Source organism: Bufo gargarizans, unplaced genomic scaffold, assembly GCF_014858855.1.
Source record: "Bufo gargarizans isolate SCDJY-AF-19 unplaced genomic scaffold, ASM1485885v1 original_scaffold_975_pilon, whole genome shotgun sequence".
In the NCBI taxonomy this organism is placed as follows: domain Eukaryota; kingdom Metazoa; phylum Chordata; class Amphibia; order Anura; family Bufonidae; genus Bufo; species Bufo gargarizans.
This window is the reverse complement of record NW_025334778.1, coordinates 302,694-320,368: the sequence shown is the minus strand read 5'-3', so window position 1 is coordinate 320,368 and position 17,675 is coordinate 302,694. Positions and strand designations below refer to the sequence as shown.

Sequence of the window (17,675 nt, the reverse complement as noted above, 5' to 3'; positions counted from 1 at the left end):
TGGTACGTGACTTTACAGCCTTGCCGAAGTATAAACCAGGAGTCCAGTATAAGAATGCTGACCGTCTATCTCGGTTTGGTACCCAAGTCCAAGAAAACTATTTTGTGGAAGGACAAGCTTCCACCTGAGCTGGGGGGTATGTTAGGGGCTGAATATGTCATTAGTTTGTCTGTGTCTGCGTCTGTATGTCTGTCTTGTATGCTTTCATTTTCTTGCTGGCCAGCAAACCTCTCTCTCTGTCCACTATTACTCTTGCAGACTAAGGCTACTTTCATACTCGAGTTTTGGCTTTCCATTTGTGAGATCTATCATGGGCTCTCACAAGAGGTTCGAAACGGATCAGTTTTGACCTATTGCATTCTGAATAGATAAGGATCCGCTCAGAATGCATCAGTTTGCCTCCGATCAGTGTCCATTCCGCTCTGCCTGCAGCGTTTTACTGTCCGCTTGACGAAACTGAGCCAAACGGGTCCGTCCGGTCACACAATGTAAGTCGATGAGGACGGATCAGTTTTCTCTGACACAATCTGGCACAATAGAAAACGGATCCGTCCTCCATTGACTTTCAATAGTGTTCAAGACGGATCCATTTTGGCTATGTTACAGATAATACAAATGGATCCGTTCAGACGGATGCATGCGGTTGTATTATTGTAACGGATCAGTTTTTGCAGATCCATGACAGATCCGCCCAAAACGAGAGTGTAACGTAGCCTTAGGCATTGTTCACACTAACATCCAGCATTATCACCTCGCCTGCATTACAAGCTGTGAGATGCGGCTGATTAACCTCGGGGAGGCAGAGCCGCAGTTACACAAAGTGGTTTTGTTTCTTTAGTATAACTGCTATTTTATGATCTGTATATTAAGTGGACTGTAAGCTCTTCTGTGATGAGTTATGTTTCATTTGTAACACTTGTTTTGGAAATATAAAGTGTGTGTATCCCTTTAAGGTTGTGATCCTGAGTTTTATGTACTTAAAGGCACCTGTGCAATGTGCTAGGAACCCACCTTCAGTTCAGTGTTAGCTGGACACTGGGGGGGCCGCTTCCTACCAAGGTAGTTGCAAATACCCATAAAGATAATTTATTTTGCTGTTATTCTGCTTTGTTTTTGCTCAAAATAAAAATGAGCGTTGCTTTTGCCAAAAACTTAGTTTAGACTGTTTTAACGGCATATACACCCACATCTCAACAAATACATACAATAAATCTGTCAGATCCTGAATACTACAGAAATAGGAAATATAATTAGTATTTTACCTTAGATCCTGCAGGTTATGTAACGCTGGAGCAAGTCTTTCTAATCCTTCGGTGTCTAAGGAACATCCATATAGATTGAGTTCTTCTATATTTGTGCAGGTGTCCAGAATAAATGCCAACACTGTGCAGTCTAGAGCAGACATACGAACATGAGAGAAGTCAAGACTTCTGTGTGATTGTAGTGATTCCAGCACCAGAGCCTTATTCCGGGATTCATACAGATAGAAAAATGTACTGAGAAGATGTCGCTTGTTATCCAACGTCCACTTTTCTTCTAGAATGAAGTCCTTCAGCCAAGTGATAACATCTCTGGAGGCCTGAGCTGCTTGTTCTTCCAGGTATCCAGTTAGCATTGACCTGGTGGAGCCGTCTGATAGACCACATAGGAAACGGAGGAACATCTCACCTCGTCCATCGGGATATGATTTGGCATCTTTTAGTGATTTCTGTAACTTCTCAGGAGAATAATCCACATAATGCACCAAGGCAGAGAAGAATTCCTGAACAGTGAGATGTAAGAAGGAATAGGACACAGGTTCTTCCGATTCCATCAGAAAACTTGATAAGAGCTTTGACTTATTGTCCACATGGAAACAGTCCAGATCTCGTTCATCAAAGATAAGCCTGTGATTCATGACTCCATGTTCTGCCATCCATCCGATGGACTGCAGGATCTTCTGAGCGTCACTTTTGTGCAGGCTGTGATTGGACAGGATGTTGGCAACAAATATCGCAAAGAGCTGGGTGACGGTTTTGGGTAATAATGACACCGGCTGATCACTACTTGTTGGCTGGAAGCTCCTGGATAATACTGTACAGATGATCCAGCAGTAGGACGGGAGGTAACAGAACGTGTACAGGGTCCCATTCTGCTTCACATAATTAAAAGCCTTTTCTGCCATTTCAGGGTCGGGGAAGAAGTTTTGAAAGTACATCCGTCGTTCTTCCGGTAAAAACCCAGTGATTTCTACTATTCTCTGGAAAACTGTACAATCAATTGATGCCAGTCTGGTTGGGCGACTGGTCATTAGGACAGAACAACCATCAAGAAGAGACTTTCTCACCAAACTAACCACAATCTGACCACAAGGTTCGAGCTGTGTAGGATTAGAGCACAAGTAACGTGATGCGAAATCCATGTTATGAAGACTTTCATCTAAACCATCAAATATAAAGAGAAGTTTTTCTGGTTCCTGTAAGATGTTACTAAGCTGCTCCTCCAGATATGGGTACTGATGAAGGATTAGAGAGTCCAGACTAACTTTAACCAGTCTGTTGAGTTCTCGGAATTTGAAGAAAAAGACAAAGGAGAATCTTTGATAGAGATCCCCCTTCACCCAGTCATAGACAACCTTCTGCATCAGTGTGGTCTTCCCTACACCGGGCACTCCGCTCACCATTACCATACGTGGCACAAGTCTGAAACGGTGGCACCAGCGGAACAGTTTGTTGGGGGAAATGTGTAGTAATTCATTGTGTTTTCTCTTTAAGTATTCCTCATGTTTTACCCCGGTCTTTATGAGCTCATTCTCAGAGCGTTCTCTGAAGTGATCAGTGGAGACAATGATGAGGTTGACATAACGTGTAGAGAATGGAAAACTCTCCTCTCGCTGGTCACATGTTGGAGGATTGTTCTCTAGAAGTTTCTCAGTTCTTTCATGTAAATGTTTCTTGTGACGGATCTGGAAATCTATAGAAAATAGGAAAATAAGAGGTGAAGATAAGAAGCTGAAACAGAACTAAATATCTTGATGAAGAAATAGCAGATATCTGTACATTGCTGAGTTTTCCACATATTAGAGCGGATTTACTAATAGTGTCTGAAAGTAAGACTGTGTGAACTAAGACCAGACCGTCTGACACGGCTCCAGATTTATCACACAGACTGACACTGGATGATAAATCTGGATAATAACTTTACACAACATCAAGGGCATCACAAACCAGGGAGACCCCAAACCAGGGTTTGCCAGGAGGGGGACAAATGGTGCTCTATTCACTGTGCACGGTCCAAATGAGTACCAGGGAGGACCATAGCCACCGTGAGTACTAGTACCACCATCACACACATATTCTCACCTTCGGCCCGGGCCACCGCTGCATGTTACTAACTGGAATACTAGGTGTGGTGGTGCTGTACGGTGTAATTTACATGAAATGCAGGCAGCATGTCATAGAGCAGGAGGAGCTGAGCAGATTGGTGTATAGTTTATGGGAAAAGATCCAGTAAAACTTAGACTTTATTTATTAAAAGCAGCACTGTCAGCATGATCAACCCTACTAAAAAAGACATAGTGCCTGGTAGGGTTGATCATTCTAATACAAATTATATATTTTTTAGGTATTAATAATGCACAGAAATCATTACTTTTATAAATGTGGAACATGGAGGGGTGTGCTGTATCGTTATAAGCCCCCCTGGTGCGCTGAACACTGCACCCTGACATTTCATTGATGCAGCAAGACATCTTATCTTTTCCTGTCTTCTGCACCTGAGTACTACCTCCAAATGTCTGCGCCTGTACTACAGCTGTGCCGCTGCTTACCGAGCATTTCATATCCATACCGCACAGGAGCCGATGACCTCATTTAACCTAGAAGCGATCCTCCTCTGTCTCTGTAGCCAGGGACGCCTTTACTTTCGCGTTCAATTATGTCATCAGCACCTGCACTGGTCAGCAAGCAGCAGCAGAGCTCAGGGGAGGACTGGCAGCCTTAGTCCTGGGGGGCAAATCTAGTCAAGTGGCCCATTTTTAGCCCCGCCCATCATTAAAAGCCCCTCCTACATATAATAGGCCACTCCCAGTCCCAACACACACTGTACAGCTGACATTTTATAGTTGCGGCCTGTCTCTACACATCATACGGAGAGGGGAGGTCTGTCCTGGCTGCACTGCCTGCTTATATAACAAGCTACAGCCAGGAAGCTCCTCCGCTCTCCTCCCTCCCCTGATCCTGCTCAAGGCCTGTGGTTCCCCCCACCATCTGCCACCCGCCCGTGGCCTGCTGCCCCCTTTCGTCATCCTCACCCAGTTCTGAATCCTCCTTCTGCAAATGGCAGGAGGAGGAGCCGGAGCATCTCCTCTCCTACATAGCACCACATACCTCTTACATCCAGTGATGTCACCTTTGTTGTAGACGTTCTCTTTCCTCATCTTCTCCATTCAGACCAGACCGCCATGATGATTTTTCTGCCATCTCCCTTCACTGCAGAGATTGAGAAACAGACATTAGTTTCCTGCCACCCCCAATACTATACTGCAGAAACAGTCCCCCTGGAAATACAAACTACCACACAGATAGTGCCCCCAATACTATACTGCAGAAACAGTCCGCCTGGAAATACTACTACCACACAGATAGTGCCCCCAATACTGTACCCGCTATGCCCCCAATACTATACTGCAGAAACAGTCTGCCTGGAAATACTACTACCCCACAGATAGTGCCCCCTTAAACAATTATTGGCACACAGCGCTCTAAAAAATAACTGTGCCCAGACACTAATAGTATAAAGATAATGTCCCCCAAAAATAATTGTGCTAAGCTGATACTATGCCAGGGTGCCCCCAAAGTAACAATGCTCCCCAAAATCCCACCAATAGAAATAATTCTCTGCCAGAGCACACTTAGTAGTAATAATGCCCCTATAGTGCCCTAGTAATCATGTTCTTCATAGCCCCTAGTAGTAGTAAAGCTCCCCATAATACCCCCTAGTAGTACTAATTTTCCCTATAATATGACAGTACATGAAATACCCCCTCTTAGTGCCCGCAGTTGAGCTAATGTACCCATAATGTATGCCAGTATAAAATACCCCTATATAGTGCCCCAGTAAATGCCCTCATACTGCTCCTCTCCCCCTTCCCCATAGTGTCCCCATAATATGCCAGTAAAAAAATGCCCCTTAGTGCCCCCAGCAGATGCCCCTATAGTGCTCCTCTCCCCCACAATGTACCAGTAAAAAAATGCCCCTTCTTAGTGCCACCATATGCCCCAATAGTGCTCCACTCCCCCATAGTGCCGCTCTCCCCTATAGTGCCTTCCATAATGTGCCAGTAAAAAATGCCCCCTTAGTGCCACCAAATGCCATAGTGCCCCCCATAATGTTCCAATACAAAAGGCCCCTTTAGAGCCCCCACTTCCCCATAGTGCCCCCAAATAATGCCCCTATAGTAGCACCAGATGCCCCATAGTGCTGCTCTACCCTATAGTGCCCCCCAGAATGTGCCAATAATTAAAAAAAAAGCCCCTTTAGAGCCCCCAGTTACCCCCATAGTGCACCTCTCCCCCATGGTGCCCCTGCATAATGTAAGAAATGCCCCCATAGTGCCAGCTCCTCCAATAGTGCCAGCTCCCCCAATAGTGCCAGCTCCCCCAATAGTGCCAGCTCCCCCAATAGTGCCCCCCCATAGTGCCAGCTCCCCCTATAGTGCCCCCCATAGTGCCAGCTCCCATAGTGCCAGCTCCCCCTATAGTGCCCCCCCCATAGTGCCAGCTCCCCCTATAGTGCCCCCCATAGTGCCAGCTCCCCCTATAGTGCCCCCCCCATAGTGCCAGCTCCCCCTATAGTGCCCCCCCATAGTGCCAGCTCCCCCTATAGTGCCCCCCATAGTGCCAGCTCCCCCTATAGTGCCCCCCCATAGTGCCAGCTCCCCCTATAGTCCCCCCCATAGTGCCAGATCCCCCTATAGTCCCCCCCATAGTACCAGCTCCCCCTATAGTCCCCCCCATAGTACCAGCTCCCCCTATAGTCCCCCCCCATAGTGCCAGCTCCCCCTATAGTCCCCCCCATAGTGCCAGCTTCCCCTATAGTCCCCCCCCCCCCATAGTGCCAGCTCCCCCCATAGTGCCAGCTCCCCCTATAGTCCCCCCCATAGTACCAGCTCCCCCTATAGTCCCCCCCCCATAGTGCCAGCTCCCCCTATAGTCCCCCCCATAGTGCCAGCTTCCCCTATAGTCCCCCCCCATAGTGCCAGCTCCCCCTATAGTCCCCCCATAGTGCCAGCTCCCCCTATAGTCCCCCCCATAGTGCCAGCTCCCCCTATAGTCCCCCCCATAGTGCCAGCTCCCCCTATAGTCCCCCCCATAGTGCCAGCTCCCCCTATAGTCCCCCCCATAGTACCAGCTCCCCCTATAGTCCCCCCCCATAGTGCCAGCTCCCCCTATAGTCCCCCCCCATAGTGCCAGCTCCCCCTATAGTCCCCCCCATAGTGCCAGCTTCCCCTATAGTCCCCCCCCCCATAGTGCCAGCTCCCCCTATAGTCCCCCCATAGTGCCAGCTCCCCCTATAGTCCCCCCCATAGTGCCAGCTCCCCCTATAGTCCCCCCCATAGTGCCAGCTCCCCCTATAGTCCCCCCCATAGTGCCAGCTCCCCCTATAGTCCCCCCCATAGTGCCAGCTCCCCCTATAGGCCCCCCATAGTGCCAGCTCCCCCTATAGGCCCCCCCATAGTGCCAGCTCCCCACAGTGCCCCCCATAGTGCCAGCTCCCCCTATAGTGCGCCCCATAGTGCCAGCTCCCCTTATAGTGCCCCCCATAGTGCCAGCTCCCCCTATAGTGCCCCCCATAGTGCCAGCTCCCCCTATAATGCCCCCCATAGTGCCATCTCCCCTTATAGTGCCCCCCATAGTGCCAGCTCCCCCTATAGTGCCCCCCATAGTGCCAGCTCCCCCTATAGTGCACCCCATAGTGCCAGATCTCCCCCCCCCCATAGTGCCAGATCTCTGCAAAGAAGAAAAAAGAAGAAAAAATACTTACCTCCATCAGCAGCGTGTGCTGCCGGCTCAGGCGTCGCGATGATAATGACGTCATCGCGCTTCCTGAGCCGGCCTCTGTTAGGCTGCAGGCATTAGTGCCTGCGGCCTATCAGAAGAACAGGGGAGGGACACGCCTCTCCCTCCCCTGCCCCACAGCCCGGCCGCAGCGCAATTACATCCAGGGCCGCGCCGCCTGTGGTGATCGGCAGTGCGGCCCTGAAGAATAAAAAAAAATTATTTATTTTTTTAGACGGGCGGCCCAGCGGCCGTTTATTTAGGGCGGCCTGGGGGGCAATTGCCTCCCTGCCCCCCGGCCCAGTCCGCCCCTGGCAGAGCTGTAGCAGAAGTGCAGACTATTGGAGGGTTAATCATGCTGACAGGGTCGCTTTATAATCATGCTCATTCTGGGCTGTGAAGTCAAGGAGTTGGTTCTATCAGTAATTAACAGTTATCTTTCCATAAGGAGGTCCTATCAGTGACTGACAGCCTTCCCTCTATGAGGAGGAGGTCCTATCAGGGACTGACAGCCTTCCTTCTATGAGGAGGAGGTCCTATCAGTGACTGACAGCCTTCCCTCTATGAGGAGGAGGTCTTATCAGTGACTGACAGCCTTCCCTTTATGAGGAGGAGGTCCTATCAGGGACTGACAGCCTTCCCTCTATGAGGAGGAGGTCCTATCAGGGACTGACAGCCTTACCTCTATGAGGAGGAGGTCCTATCAGTGACTGACAGCCTTCCCTCTATGAGGAGGAGGTCCTATCAGTGACTGACAACCTTCCCTCTATGAGGAGGAGGTCCCATCAGTGACTGACAACCTTCCCTCTATGAGGAGGAGGTCCTATCAGTGACTGACAGCCTTCCCTCTATGAGGAGGAGGTCCTATCAGTGACTGACAGCCTTCCCTCTATGAGGTGGAGGTCCTATCAGTGACTGACAACCTTCCCTCTATGAGGATGAGGTCCTATCAGGGACTGACAGCCTTCCCTTTATGAGGAGGAGGTCCTATCAGTGACTGACAGCCTTCCTTCTATGAGGAGGTCCTATCAGGGACTGACAGCCTTCCCTCTATGAGGAGGAGGTCCTATCAGTGACTGACAGCCTTCCCTCTATGAGGAGGAGGTCCTATCAGTGACTGACAGCCTTCCCTCTATGAGGAGGAGGTCCTATCAGTGACTGACAGCCTTCCCTCTATGAGGTGGAGGTCCTATCAGTGACTGACAGCCTTCCCTCTATGAGGAGGAGGTCCTATCAGGGACTGACAGCCTTCCCTTTATGAGGAGGAGGTCCTATCAGTGACTGACAGCCTTCCTTCTATGAGGAGGTCCTATCAGGGACTGACAGCCTTCCCTCTATGAGGAGGAGGTCCTATCAGTGACTGACAGCCTCCCCTCTATGAGGAGGAGGTCCTATCAGTGACTGACAGCCTTCCCTCTATGAGGAGGAGGTCCTATCAGGGACTGACAGCCTTCCCTCTATGAGAAGGAGGTTATACAAATAAGGATCCATTCACGCTTCCGCAAAATGGGTCTGCATCCGTTCCGTAATTTTGCAGAACGGGTGCAGACCCATTCATTTTCATTGGGGCCTGAATGTGCTGTCGGCATCTGCAATTCCGTTTCCCCCCAGAAAAAGAATATGTCCTATTCTTGTCCGCAATTGCGGACAAGATTAGGCACTATCTATTATGGTGCCGGCGATGTGCGGTCAGCAAAATGCGGAACGCACATTGCCCGTGTCCGTGTTTTGAGGATCCACATTTTGCGGATCCACAAAACACTTACGGATGTATGAATAGACCCTTTTACTTAATCGAAGCAAAAGACCGGCACTCCGAAGTTTCTGATGCAGTGAGTTTATTGGTCACACATTACATTCGTGACGCGCGTTTCGGCACATATAGTGCCTTTCTCAAACTGTTACGATGACACAGTTTGAGAAAGGCACTATATGTGTCGAAACGCGCGTCACAAATGTAATTTGTTACCAATAAACTCACTGCATCAGCAACTTCGGAGTGCCGGTCTTTTGCTTAAATTTGATATTAGGGTAACCGACCCTCTGACCGAGCACCCACCTTACACAGTGCCGACCGATTTACAAGATACACCTTTTACTGAATCGTTACAGAAAACTATATATGAATCTGCTCTGCTCCTCCTGCTCTATAACAGCCCGCTGCAGTCCAAACACCATGTTCTATGTGACCGGTGTAATGTAATGTAAACTATGAGCAGTTTTATTATAATAGGGCTAGATAAATCTCACTTACCTTCGAGTTGTGGGGACAGTTGGTGTCCATGTTCATCCAGCAGGATTTGCTCCACCAGAGTGTCACCTAATAAGAAATGATACAGACGTCATCAGTGCTGGATGTAGACATATAATGTACAGGAAATATCACATTATACAGGGACCGGACGAGGTCTAATGGTCCTAAATGTACAGCTGTGACATAGTGTCCATGTCCCCCACACTGTGCTAGTCACTGTGTATGGTCACATTGTGGTGGTCATTGTGATGGATACTGTATGAAGGGGCACTATGGTCGTTACTATGAGGGGGCTGTAGTATTCTTAGTATAGCGCCATCCATTCCATGGCGCTGCAGATATAATAAGGGGTATACATACATCATAGAAAACAACTGCAATAACCATCAACAAGACGAGTTACAGACTGGTACAGGAGGAGAGAGGACCCTGCCCGTGAGGGCTTACCATCTACAACAAGGGTGCACAACCTACGGCCCGGGGGCCACATGCGACCCTTAATACCATTCTGTGCGGCCCCCAACCATGTGGTAACAGACATGTATGTCCATGCTTTGTGGCTGCTCACATGTATCTTTCATGTATTCTCCCACTGGATGGGAGTACTAGAAGTGTAACTAGACACAGAGCATGTATGGCCTATAAGTCTCCTCACACTGATTAAGGTGCTCTCTCCCTAAGGAGAGTTAGTTCCCCCCTTGCTCGGACACAGGCCTCCTACCCAGTTAAGCCAGTACTCTCTGCTCTGCACTGATGAGGGGAAATCACCCCGAAACAGCTGTCTGCAGATGAGGTGCTGGCTTATTTAATATCCAAGTCATGTCTCAAGCCTTATTTTAAGAGCTGAATATTGACTTATAGGATAGCTGCCTTACACCTGGTGGCATTAGAGGCAAAGCTTGTTAAGAGCTCATTTGCATTTCTTCCCTCCTAGACATTAATGATATATACTGAATGTTCAATATGCCATAATTAAAGTATTTCAGTTGGTAATAGCCCTTTAAATTTTATTTTTGGTCCTTGGAATTGGTTCGGGCTGACAATGTGGCCCCCAACCAGAACAGGCCCTAGTGATGTGACCCTGTGCATGCTGCCTGCATGCTGCTGTGAGATGTGATCTGGACAGTAGGGTGGAAAGGCTTTCCTCTGTAATGGCGGAGAAGCAGGTTTGGGGGGGGGGGGGGGGAGAGGAATGAGTAGTTGTGTAGAGGGGCTGTGGGGACTGTAGGCTGAAGCTTCTCTGATGTCTGTGGCATAGTCCTCAGCTGAGATGAGGGGTGAGGGTGGAGACACTGGGGGACGGAGAAAAGAGTCACAAGGGTTAAACCGTTGTTTAGGGTTGTGAGACAGAGAAGATATGATGTGAGGTAGGTCTGTTTGCAGCAGTGAGTGTGGACTTGAAGTTGAGAAGGGATTGTTTGTATGTGATAAAGTATATAGAGGCATTGTGGTGGTCACTATGAGGACACTGATGGTCACTATATGTGTAGTGTCCCACTACGTAAGGGTGGGCACTACTAAGGGACATGTTGCCCCCACCTCCTGTGGGAAATTGCTATGGTATTTTATATTGCATTGTAATGCATATCTTCACGTTGTTTCCTGTATACCAGGCCTGTTGGGGGTGTAGTTTATCCTCCCAAGCTGTAGAGGGAGCTAGGGAACCCCCTAGTACATATAGTTAGGCCCAGACAGGAAAGAGTAGTTCAGTCCAGTCCAGGAGGCTATGTAGCCCAGTCTTGCCTGCCTGAGGTCCTGAGTAAGAAAAGCTCAGAAGTTAGTCCAGGAGAAGAAGTTCCCTCCTGAAGTTATCCTGCATCTTACAAAGTACAGAGCAGTGCTAATTGTATCCAGCCAAGTAGGAAGCTGAAGGGCAGAAGGTTATTTGCAGCAAGTGGATTTATACCAGAGGAAGGTTCCCCTCCCAAGGATAAAGCCAGCTATTAGGCATCCGGGCCTTGGAGAAAGTCAGACAGGATTCTGCAGAAAGTACAGCCTGATCTGTGAGTTTATTCCCTCTGAGTTATCTTGCTAGGATTTTACCTGCCATTTAGGTCAAGCCTGCCTGATACCATTACCCTGCATATGGAACTTTATCTGAAGCCTGTAAATAGTTGAACTGTTCAGCAAAAAGGAGTTCTGGTTCACTACAACAGTGTGTACCTCAATTATTCCTACAATAAATCTGTGTGCCACCATTACCGGCACTGGCATCATGAACTATAAGGGATCTTGCCACCGGCACATTAAACTTCCAACAACCAGGGCACCTCACCTACCACCCAGCCTGGTCCCTATATACAGAGAGTGTCCCAGAGGATCCATGTGCCAGCCGCTCCATCACTGCCGTACGCCTGCCCAGGGTATCCTACAAATTGTGAGTACCAAGAGTAACCCTCGGTCTGTTAACTACCCCCGTGACCTCACATTCGCTCCCACTGAAGAACTGGCGTACTGCATATGTGGCAGTCATTACATGAGGGGCCCTGAAGCCTCATCGGCAATTGCTGCTATCATTTATATGTTTGTCATGTTCACATTGAGTAACTTTTTGGCTATTTTTTTATATCCCCTGTGGCTCATTTTGACATCAAATCCTAAGCCAGACCCAAATCAATTCAGGCCACAGGCAAGACCTAAACTTCACACCCCAGACTAGACTCCAAAATTGGTTCATATCTGTAAAAGATCCAGAGGGAGATCTTTATTACTGTGGACAATGTAAGTCATGAAGACCTCTATTTCATGGGTGACACGTCTCATACACAATGTTACCTCTATGTCGGAGTTCCTCCAGTACAGCGTCCAGGCCGGGGGAACCATGACGTCTCCGTAATACATAGATACTGACCCACAGTCCTATCACAGCTTCTCTTCCTCTGAGAAATATATCCTGTAGTAAAGTCCGCGCCAATCTTCTTCCATCATGTTCTAGACTCTGGTATTTCTAGAGCACAAGAAAGATCAGACATAAGGTGCGTTATACACAGATGCATAACACAAAGGGTTAACACACTGCAGATATTACATGTTAATGTTTTGTGCAGAGAAAGAGAAATCTATGGAATAGATGTGGAGAAAATCCTTCCTGAATCCACAAGTAACAATCAGATTATTTACAGGATGTCGTGACCCCTAATGTACGTGTGCGGGGGAGGGGATAAATCCTCCACAATACTGGATTATACACTACTGGGGGGTTCTCCATCAGATATGAGCTGCTGTCTATTATTACACTGGACGTTGTCCAACATCTCACTCTGACGAATGAAGCACAATTGTCATTCAGCCTCTTGTAGACAGCAGGATGGGGACATGAATGTTGTGCAGGGGATGTGGATCTGCTGTGTCACTTGAACAGATTTGGCTTGTGGTAACTCCTAATGGGGTCATCTAAGCAGCCCCCCTGGTCTTCATGTAATCTATTAAATAGTACGAGGTCAGGACAGGCAGCTCAGGGTCAGTGTTGAGGTCAGGCAGTAAAGGGTCAGATCTGGAAAAACAGGCAGAAGTCATTACACAGGTAAATAGACAGAGTACAGCGCGTCTTTGCAGGAATCTAGTAACTAGAAACCATTGTTCAGCGGCGCTCTCCTGTGGGAAGGCTCCTTAAATACCCTAGGGAGGTCTGCCATAAGTTGGAGTAGATGATATGTGTTCATGGTGCATGTGCCCCTTCAGGTATGGAGAAGCATGGCCATAGAAATTCAGGCTGCAGCCTGGATAGAGTAAAGAGAAGAACTACTCCAGAAGTTGGAGTCCTCAGAGTCGGAGGAGAGAAATGTTTGTGAGTCCAGACCTCTGGCATCCAGGAGCTAGAAGGCAGGTGACCACAGCGATAGCCATGCTCACCAGAGGGAGCGGAGCGGAGGCGGGCATCAACCACCACGATAAAAGTGACGTAAACTATGCCTGTAACACGTGATATCACTTGGGGCATTTATATACAACACCAGCGGCTCATGTCCTCTCACCTCAGTATCCGGGAGATTTCGGGAATGTAGTTCACTCAGAAGTGGTTGAAGACTCATGTTCTCCACAATGTGGAGCAGATCATCCTGGAAATATTCATACGTCATCCTCAGGAAGTGATCTTCATACTGACGGAGCTTCTGGTAGAACTGCCGGGTCTCATCATCTAGGAAACGGAGGAGACACAAGAATGAAGTCGTCTAGAACATGGAGGAGACTGATGGCAGTTTATGTGGAATATTCCTGTCCTGGATCATTTCACAGGTTTCCACTAATGAGAAATCCACAACCCCCTGTAATTCACCAGCACAATCCCTGCAGGACACATTCACAGGAGACATCTTTACATTGATGTCAGTATTTCTATACATGGAGATACATGGCAGATGTCAGTCACTGGTGAGAAGCGATGGGAACGTCCCCTTATTCAAGAGAGAGAACCAGTCTCAATAATACACTACCCTCAGAGGGGGTCGGTCAGCGGTTCTGTCAATACTAAATTGGGCTCCCGGCACCCGGTTGGTGGGTACACCTCTGCTATCATTTGTACCTCTGCCTCATGTATATTTATTTACCGCTATACTGTGACTGTGCCTGAAGATGTGGTTAGTTTCATATCACACTTGCTGTATGCTATTGGACAGGTAACTTTTCTGTAGCCATCTCATTATCATCACAGGCAGGATGACAATGATAGGTATCACCTCTGTATAGATAACACAGGATCCACCATTTTCTCTACAGACACAGACATGCCTAGAAAATCAGAATCACCAGAAATTCTGAAAAGACGTTTAAGATAAAAACACTCCCATTAAGGACGCCGTCTAATTTGGTAGTTAATCCTTGGTGACTTTATTTAACTTTTTCATCTCCACATTTCAAAAGCCATAACTTTTTTGCTCTTCCATCCACATACCCGTGTGAGTGCTTATATTATTTAATGGTATCATTTTGGGGTACATCTAATGAACTGCATGAAATAAAAAAAATTACAGAGTGATTTCACCACAGTTTTCGGGTTCTGTGTTTATGGCAATTTATATAGTGTTTATGTATTTCTACTTTTATACAGCAAAAATAATTTTTCTTGAGAAAAATGTATTTAGTGTGTCCCTTCACCCAGAACATTTTTATTTTTCCACTATCGGACATGTATGAGGCTTGCTTTTTGGGGGATGAGTTTTCATTGGGGCCATTCTGGGGTACATACGACTATAGGCTTTTTTTTTTAACCTCTTTACATTAATAAACAAGGGAAATGCTTGATCTTTCTTTTTTCCTTTAAGGGGCTCTGTCACCAGGAACAACCCTATTAAATTAGACATACTGCCTGGTAGGGCTTGTGAAGAACTCCCCAGTATCCGTTCAGTTATTTTACCTCCCTGCTACTTAAGCCCCATGGATACCTGCTCCTGACAATGGACATAGACATTTATGTGTATCAAGGACATGTGTACACACACTTCTGAGACACTCAGTCTGCTTCTAACCAAAAAACTGATCTACTTAATACACGAGATAACACTTTGGCCATTGTCTTGGAAAAGACAGTGATTGACTGTAAGCCATGTGACCAAGCCCCTGTTTTGTAATTTGAGTTTCCAGGACTCCATTGTCTCGCTGGCTCAGAGAAGGAGTTTGATCCTGTTTAAATTGAATGCCCTTGTTTTCCATTAAAGTGTTTTTTTGTTCCAGCATGAAGCTTTGGCTCCTGCGTGGATAATTATGCGACACCAGCGATATTTTACTCTGTGGATTCTTGGCGATATTATTTCATGGGAATAAGGGAAAGACAGACGGTAACTCATATTCAGACCGTCGCAACTGGTGGCAAGCAGTGGCATCATCCCTTTTCCCTGCACTGAGAATCCAAGGAAGGCACTGGTGTATTCCACAGTGATTGGAAGGCTGGTACACACCGCTTAAGCGCAGCACACTAAAGGAACTGTTGGGAGTTCGTGGAGGGATTACCAGCAACAAAGCCAAGCGCGTCATAATTGCTGAATTAATGGAGCTAGACCGGGAGAACTTGGCTGCGGCAACACCGACCAGTCAGGAGACAGAACTACCGATCAACAGAGAAATTAGGGAACGACTGGCACTGTTTGGGCGAAACCCAACTACCGAAATCATCCTACAGGTGATCAATAGTGTGACAGAGCATGTGAACCAAAGGGAACAGCGAGAGCTACAACTGAGGCTGACTGAAAACCAGCGAACTGCAGCAATTCTACCAAACGGAGGGAACAGCACAGTTGATTCGTGGAAGATTCCCTTCAGCGCATTTAAAAGCTTTAATGAAAATGAAAGCGAGATTGATCGCTATCCGGCAGATTTTGAGCGCCAGTGTGCCCTACACAGAGTGGCTGCCGACGATTGGGTATCGATATTATCAGGAAAACTGTCGGGCAAAGCAGCTGATGCCTTCAGGGCTGTACCAGAGCAGGAGATCCACAGCTATGCACGAGTGAAGGAGGCGCTCCTAGCTCGGTACGCAGTAACCCCAGCGGCGTACCGCAGAAAATTCAGAGACTCCCGCAAAGTGGACAGAGACTCCTATGCAGTGTGGGCCTGCCGCTTGCAGCTCTCTGCTTCCAATTGGGTCACAAGCTGCCAGGCCACCACAGTGGATGACGTCCTGCAGCTTATTTTACTGAAACAATTTTACGACCACATCCAGACCAATGAATCAGCCAAACTCGCAGACGAGTATGCGGATACCCGCAAGGCGGCCTGTACAACACCTCGGATACAACCCCTTAGGACCAAGACACCACCACCACCAACCAGGTACCAACCCCCCAGCAGACCGATACTTTCCAACCCACGACGCCCAGCTGGCAACGAGCCCCGCTGTTTTCTCTGCAATCAACTGGGGCACATGCGCAACAACTGTCCACTGGAAGCCACCAGGTCCAACTGGACCCGCCCCGGGTTCTCCAACTCCGTGGCTGCAGCCCATTGCGTGGACTATCCTATACCCCCTGCTTGGGACACCAAAGGGTTAAGCCGTGAGGAACCCCTTGGCACATTATATGAAGCTCACCTAGTCCAGTCTACCATCATGGACAACCGGAAACACCATTGTCAGTTAGTAATGGTCAATGGGAAAACTGCCCGAGGTCTCAGGGACAGCGGCGCTACCATCAACCTTGTTGAAAGACACTTGATTGACAATTCGGAACGACTGGGGAAATCTATTGCTGTTCGAGTGGCAGGGGGGGCTATCTATCGGATTCCCACGGCCCAGGTCCACCTAGACTGGGGTGCGGGAGCTGGCAATGTCCATGTGGGCATCATGAAGGAGTTGCCCGCAGAGGTCATATTGGGCAATGACATTGGGCCACTAACCTCCGCTTTTGTACCCGCAACTACACACGAGGCTCAAGCCGTGACCACCAGAGCCCAAAGCCGTGCTGCTGAGAGCCTTCTACCAAGACCCAGGTAAGTCAACCTACCCCACCCCTGACTGTAGAGCCCCATCCCTGGGACACCCCAGAGGACTTTGGGAGGGAAGTAGTGGGGGACCACTCAATCAGGAAGTACGGGGAAAAGGCTAGGGTAGGCCAAGGGGGACTAGGGGGGGAGCAGTTAGTCTGGGAGGGTGGCCGGCTGTACCGACTTACGGAGACCCGGGTCAACGCACCCGGACCCCGGCAAAAACGCCAGCTGGTAATTCTGAGGAAGTACCGGCAGCAGTTATTGCGTATTGGGCATGACGTCCCATTAGCAGGGCATTTGGGAATACGCCAGACGTTGCACCGGGTAAACCAGAACTTCTTCTGGCCTGGGGTATCTGATGACGTCCGGAATTATTGCCAGACCTGTGAGTTATGCCAAAGGGTGGGAAAAAAGGGAGACAACCCTAAGGCTAAAATTGTCCCGATGCCCATCATAGAGGAACCCTTCACGAGGGTGGCGGTAGATCTCATAGGACCCCTGGCCCAGCCTAGCCGCTCCGGCAAGCGCTATATACTTACCGTAGTGGACTACGCTACCCGGAGGCAGTAGCTGTCTCCAACATTCATGCTGAGACTGTGGCTGACGCCCTGGTCAAGATTTTCTCTCGAGCACTACAACGGGACTCTGAAGCAAATGCTGAAGACGTTCCACGGGGGCCTACAGGGACTGGGAGCGATTCCTGCCGCACCTCCTCTTTGCGTAACGGGAGGTGCCCCAGGAATCCACAGGATTCTCACCCTTTGAGCTGTTGTACGGGAGGCTCGTGAGGGGGCCCCTAGACCTTATCAAAGATCATTGGGAGGGCCAGACAGATCGAGGGGACTCTGATTGTGCCCTATGTGCTGGAGTTGAGGGACCGTATGGAGCAGTTGGCTCAGACAGTAAGGAAAAACTCTGGGCGGCCCAGCAGTGCCAGAGGGTATGGTACGATCGGAGAGCTAGGCATC

The 17,675-nt window shown here is 48.5% G+C and overlaps 1 protein-coding gene across 1 annotated transcript in view; it reads right to left on the bottom strand.

The window, feature by feature from the left end:
- Window positions 1–1,258: 1,258 nt before the first annotated feature.
- LOC122924266 (NACHT, LRR and PYD domains-containing protein 1 homolog) overlaps window positions 1,259–17,675 on the bottom strand; it is a 52,401-nt gene continuing 35,984 nt past the window's right edge. The window contains exons 5-8 of the mRNA XM_044275204.1: window positions 13,266–13,429; window positions 12,067–12,238; window positions 9,292–9,357; window positions 1,259–2,952 (exon numbers count right to left, since the gene is read on the bottom strand). Of these exons, the coding sequence (XP_044131139.1) occupies window positions 1,259–2,952; window positions 9,292–9,357; window positions 12,067–12,238; window positions 13,266–13,429 (2,096 nt within the window). The remainder of the gene's footprint in view (window positions 2,953–9,291; window positions 9,358–12,066; window positions 12,239–13,265; window positions 13,430–17,675) is intronic.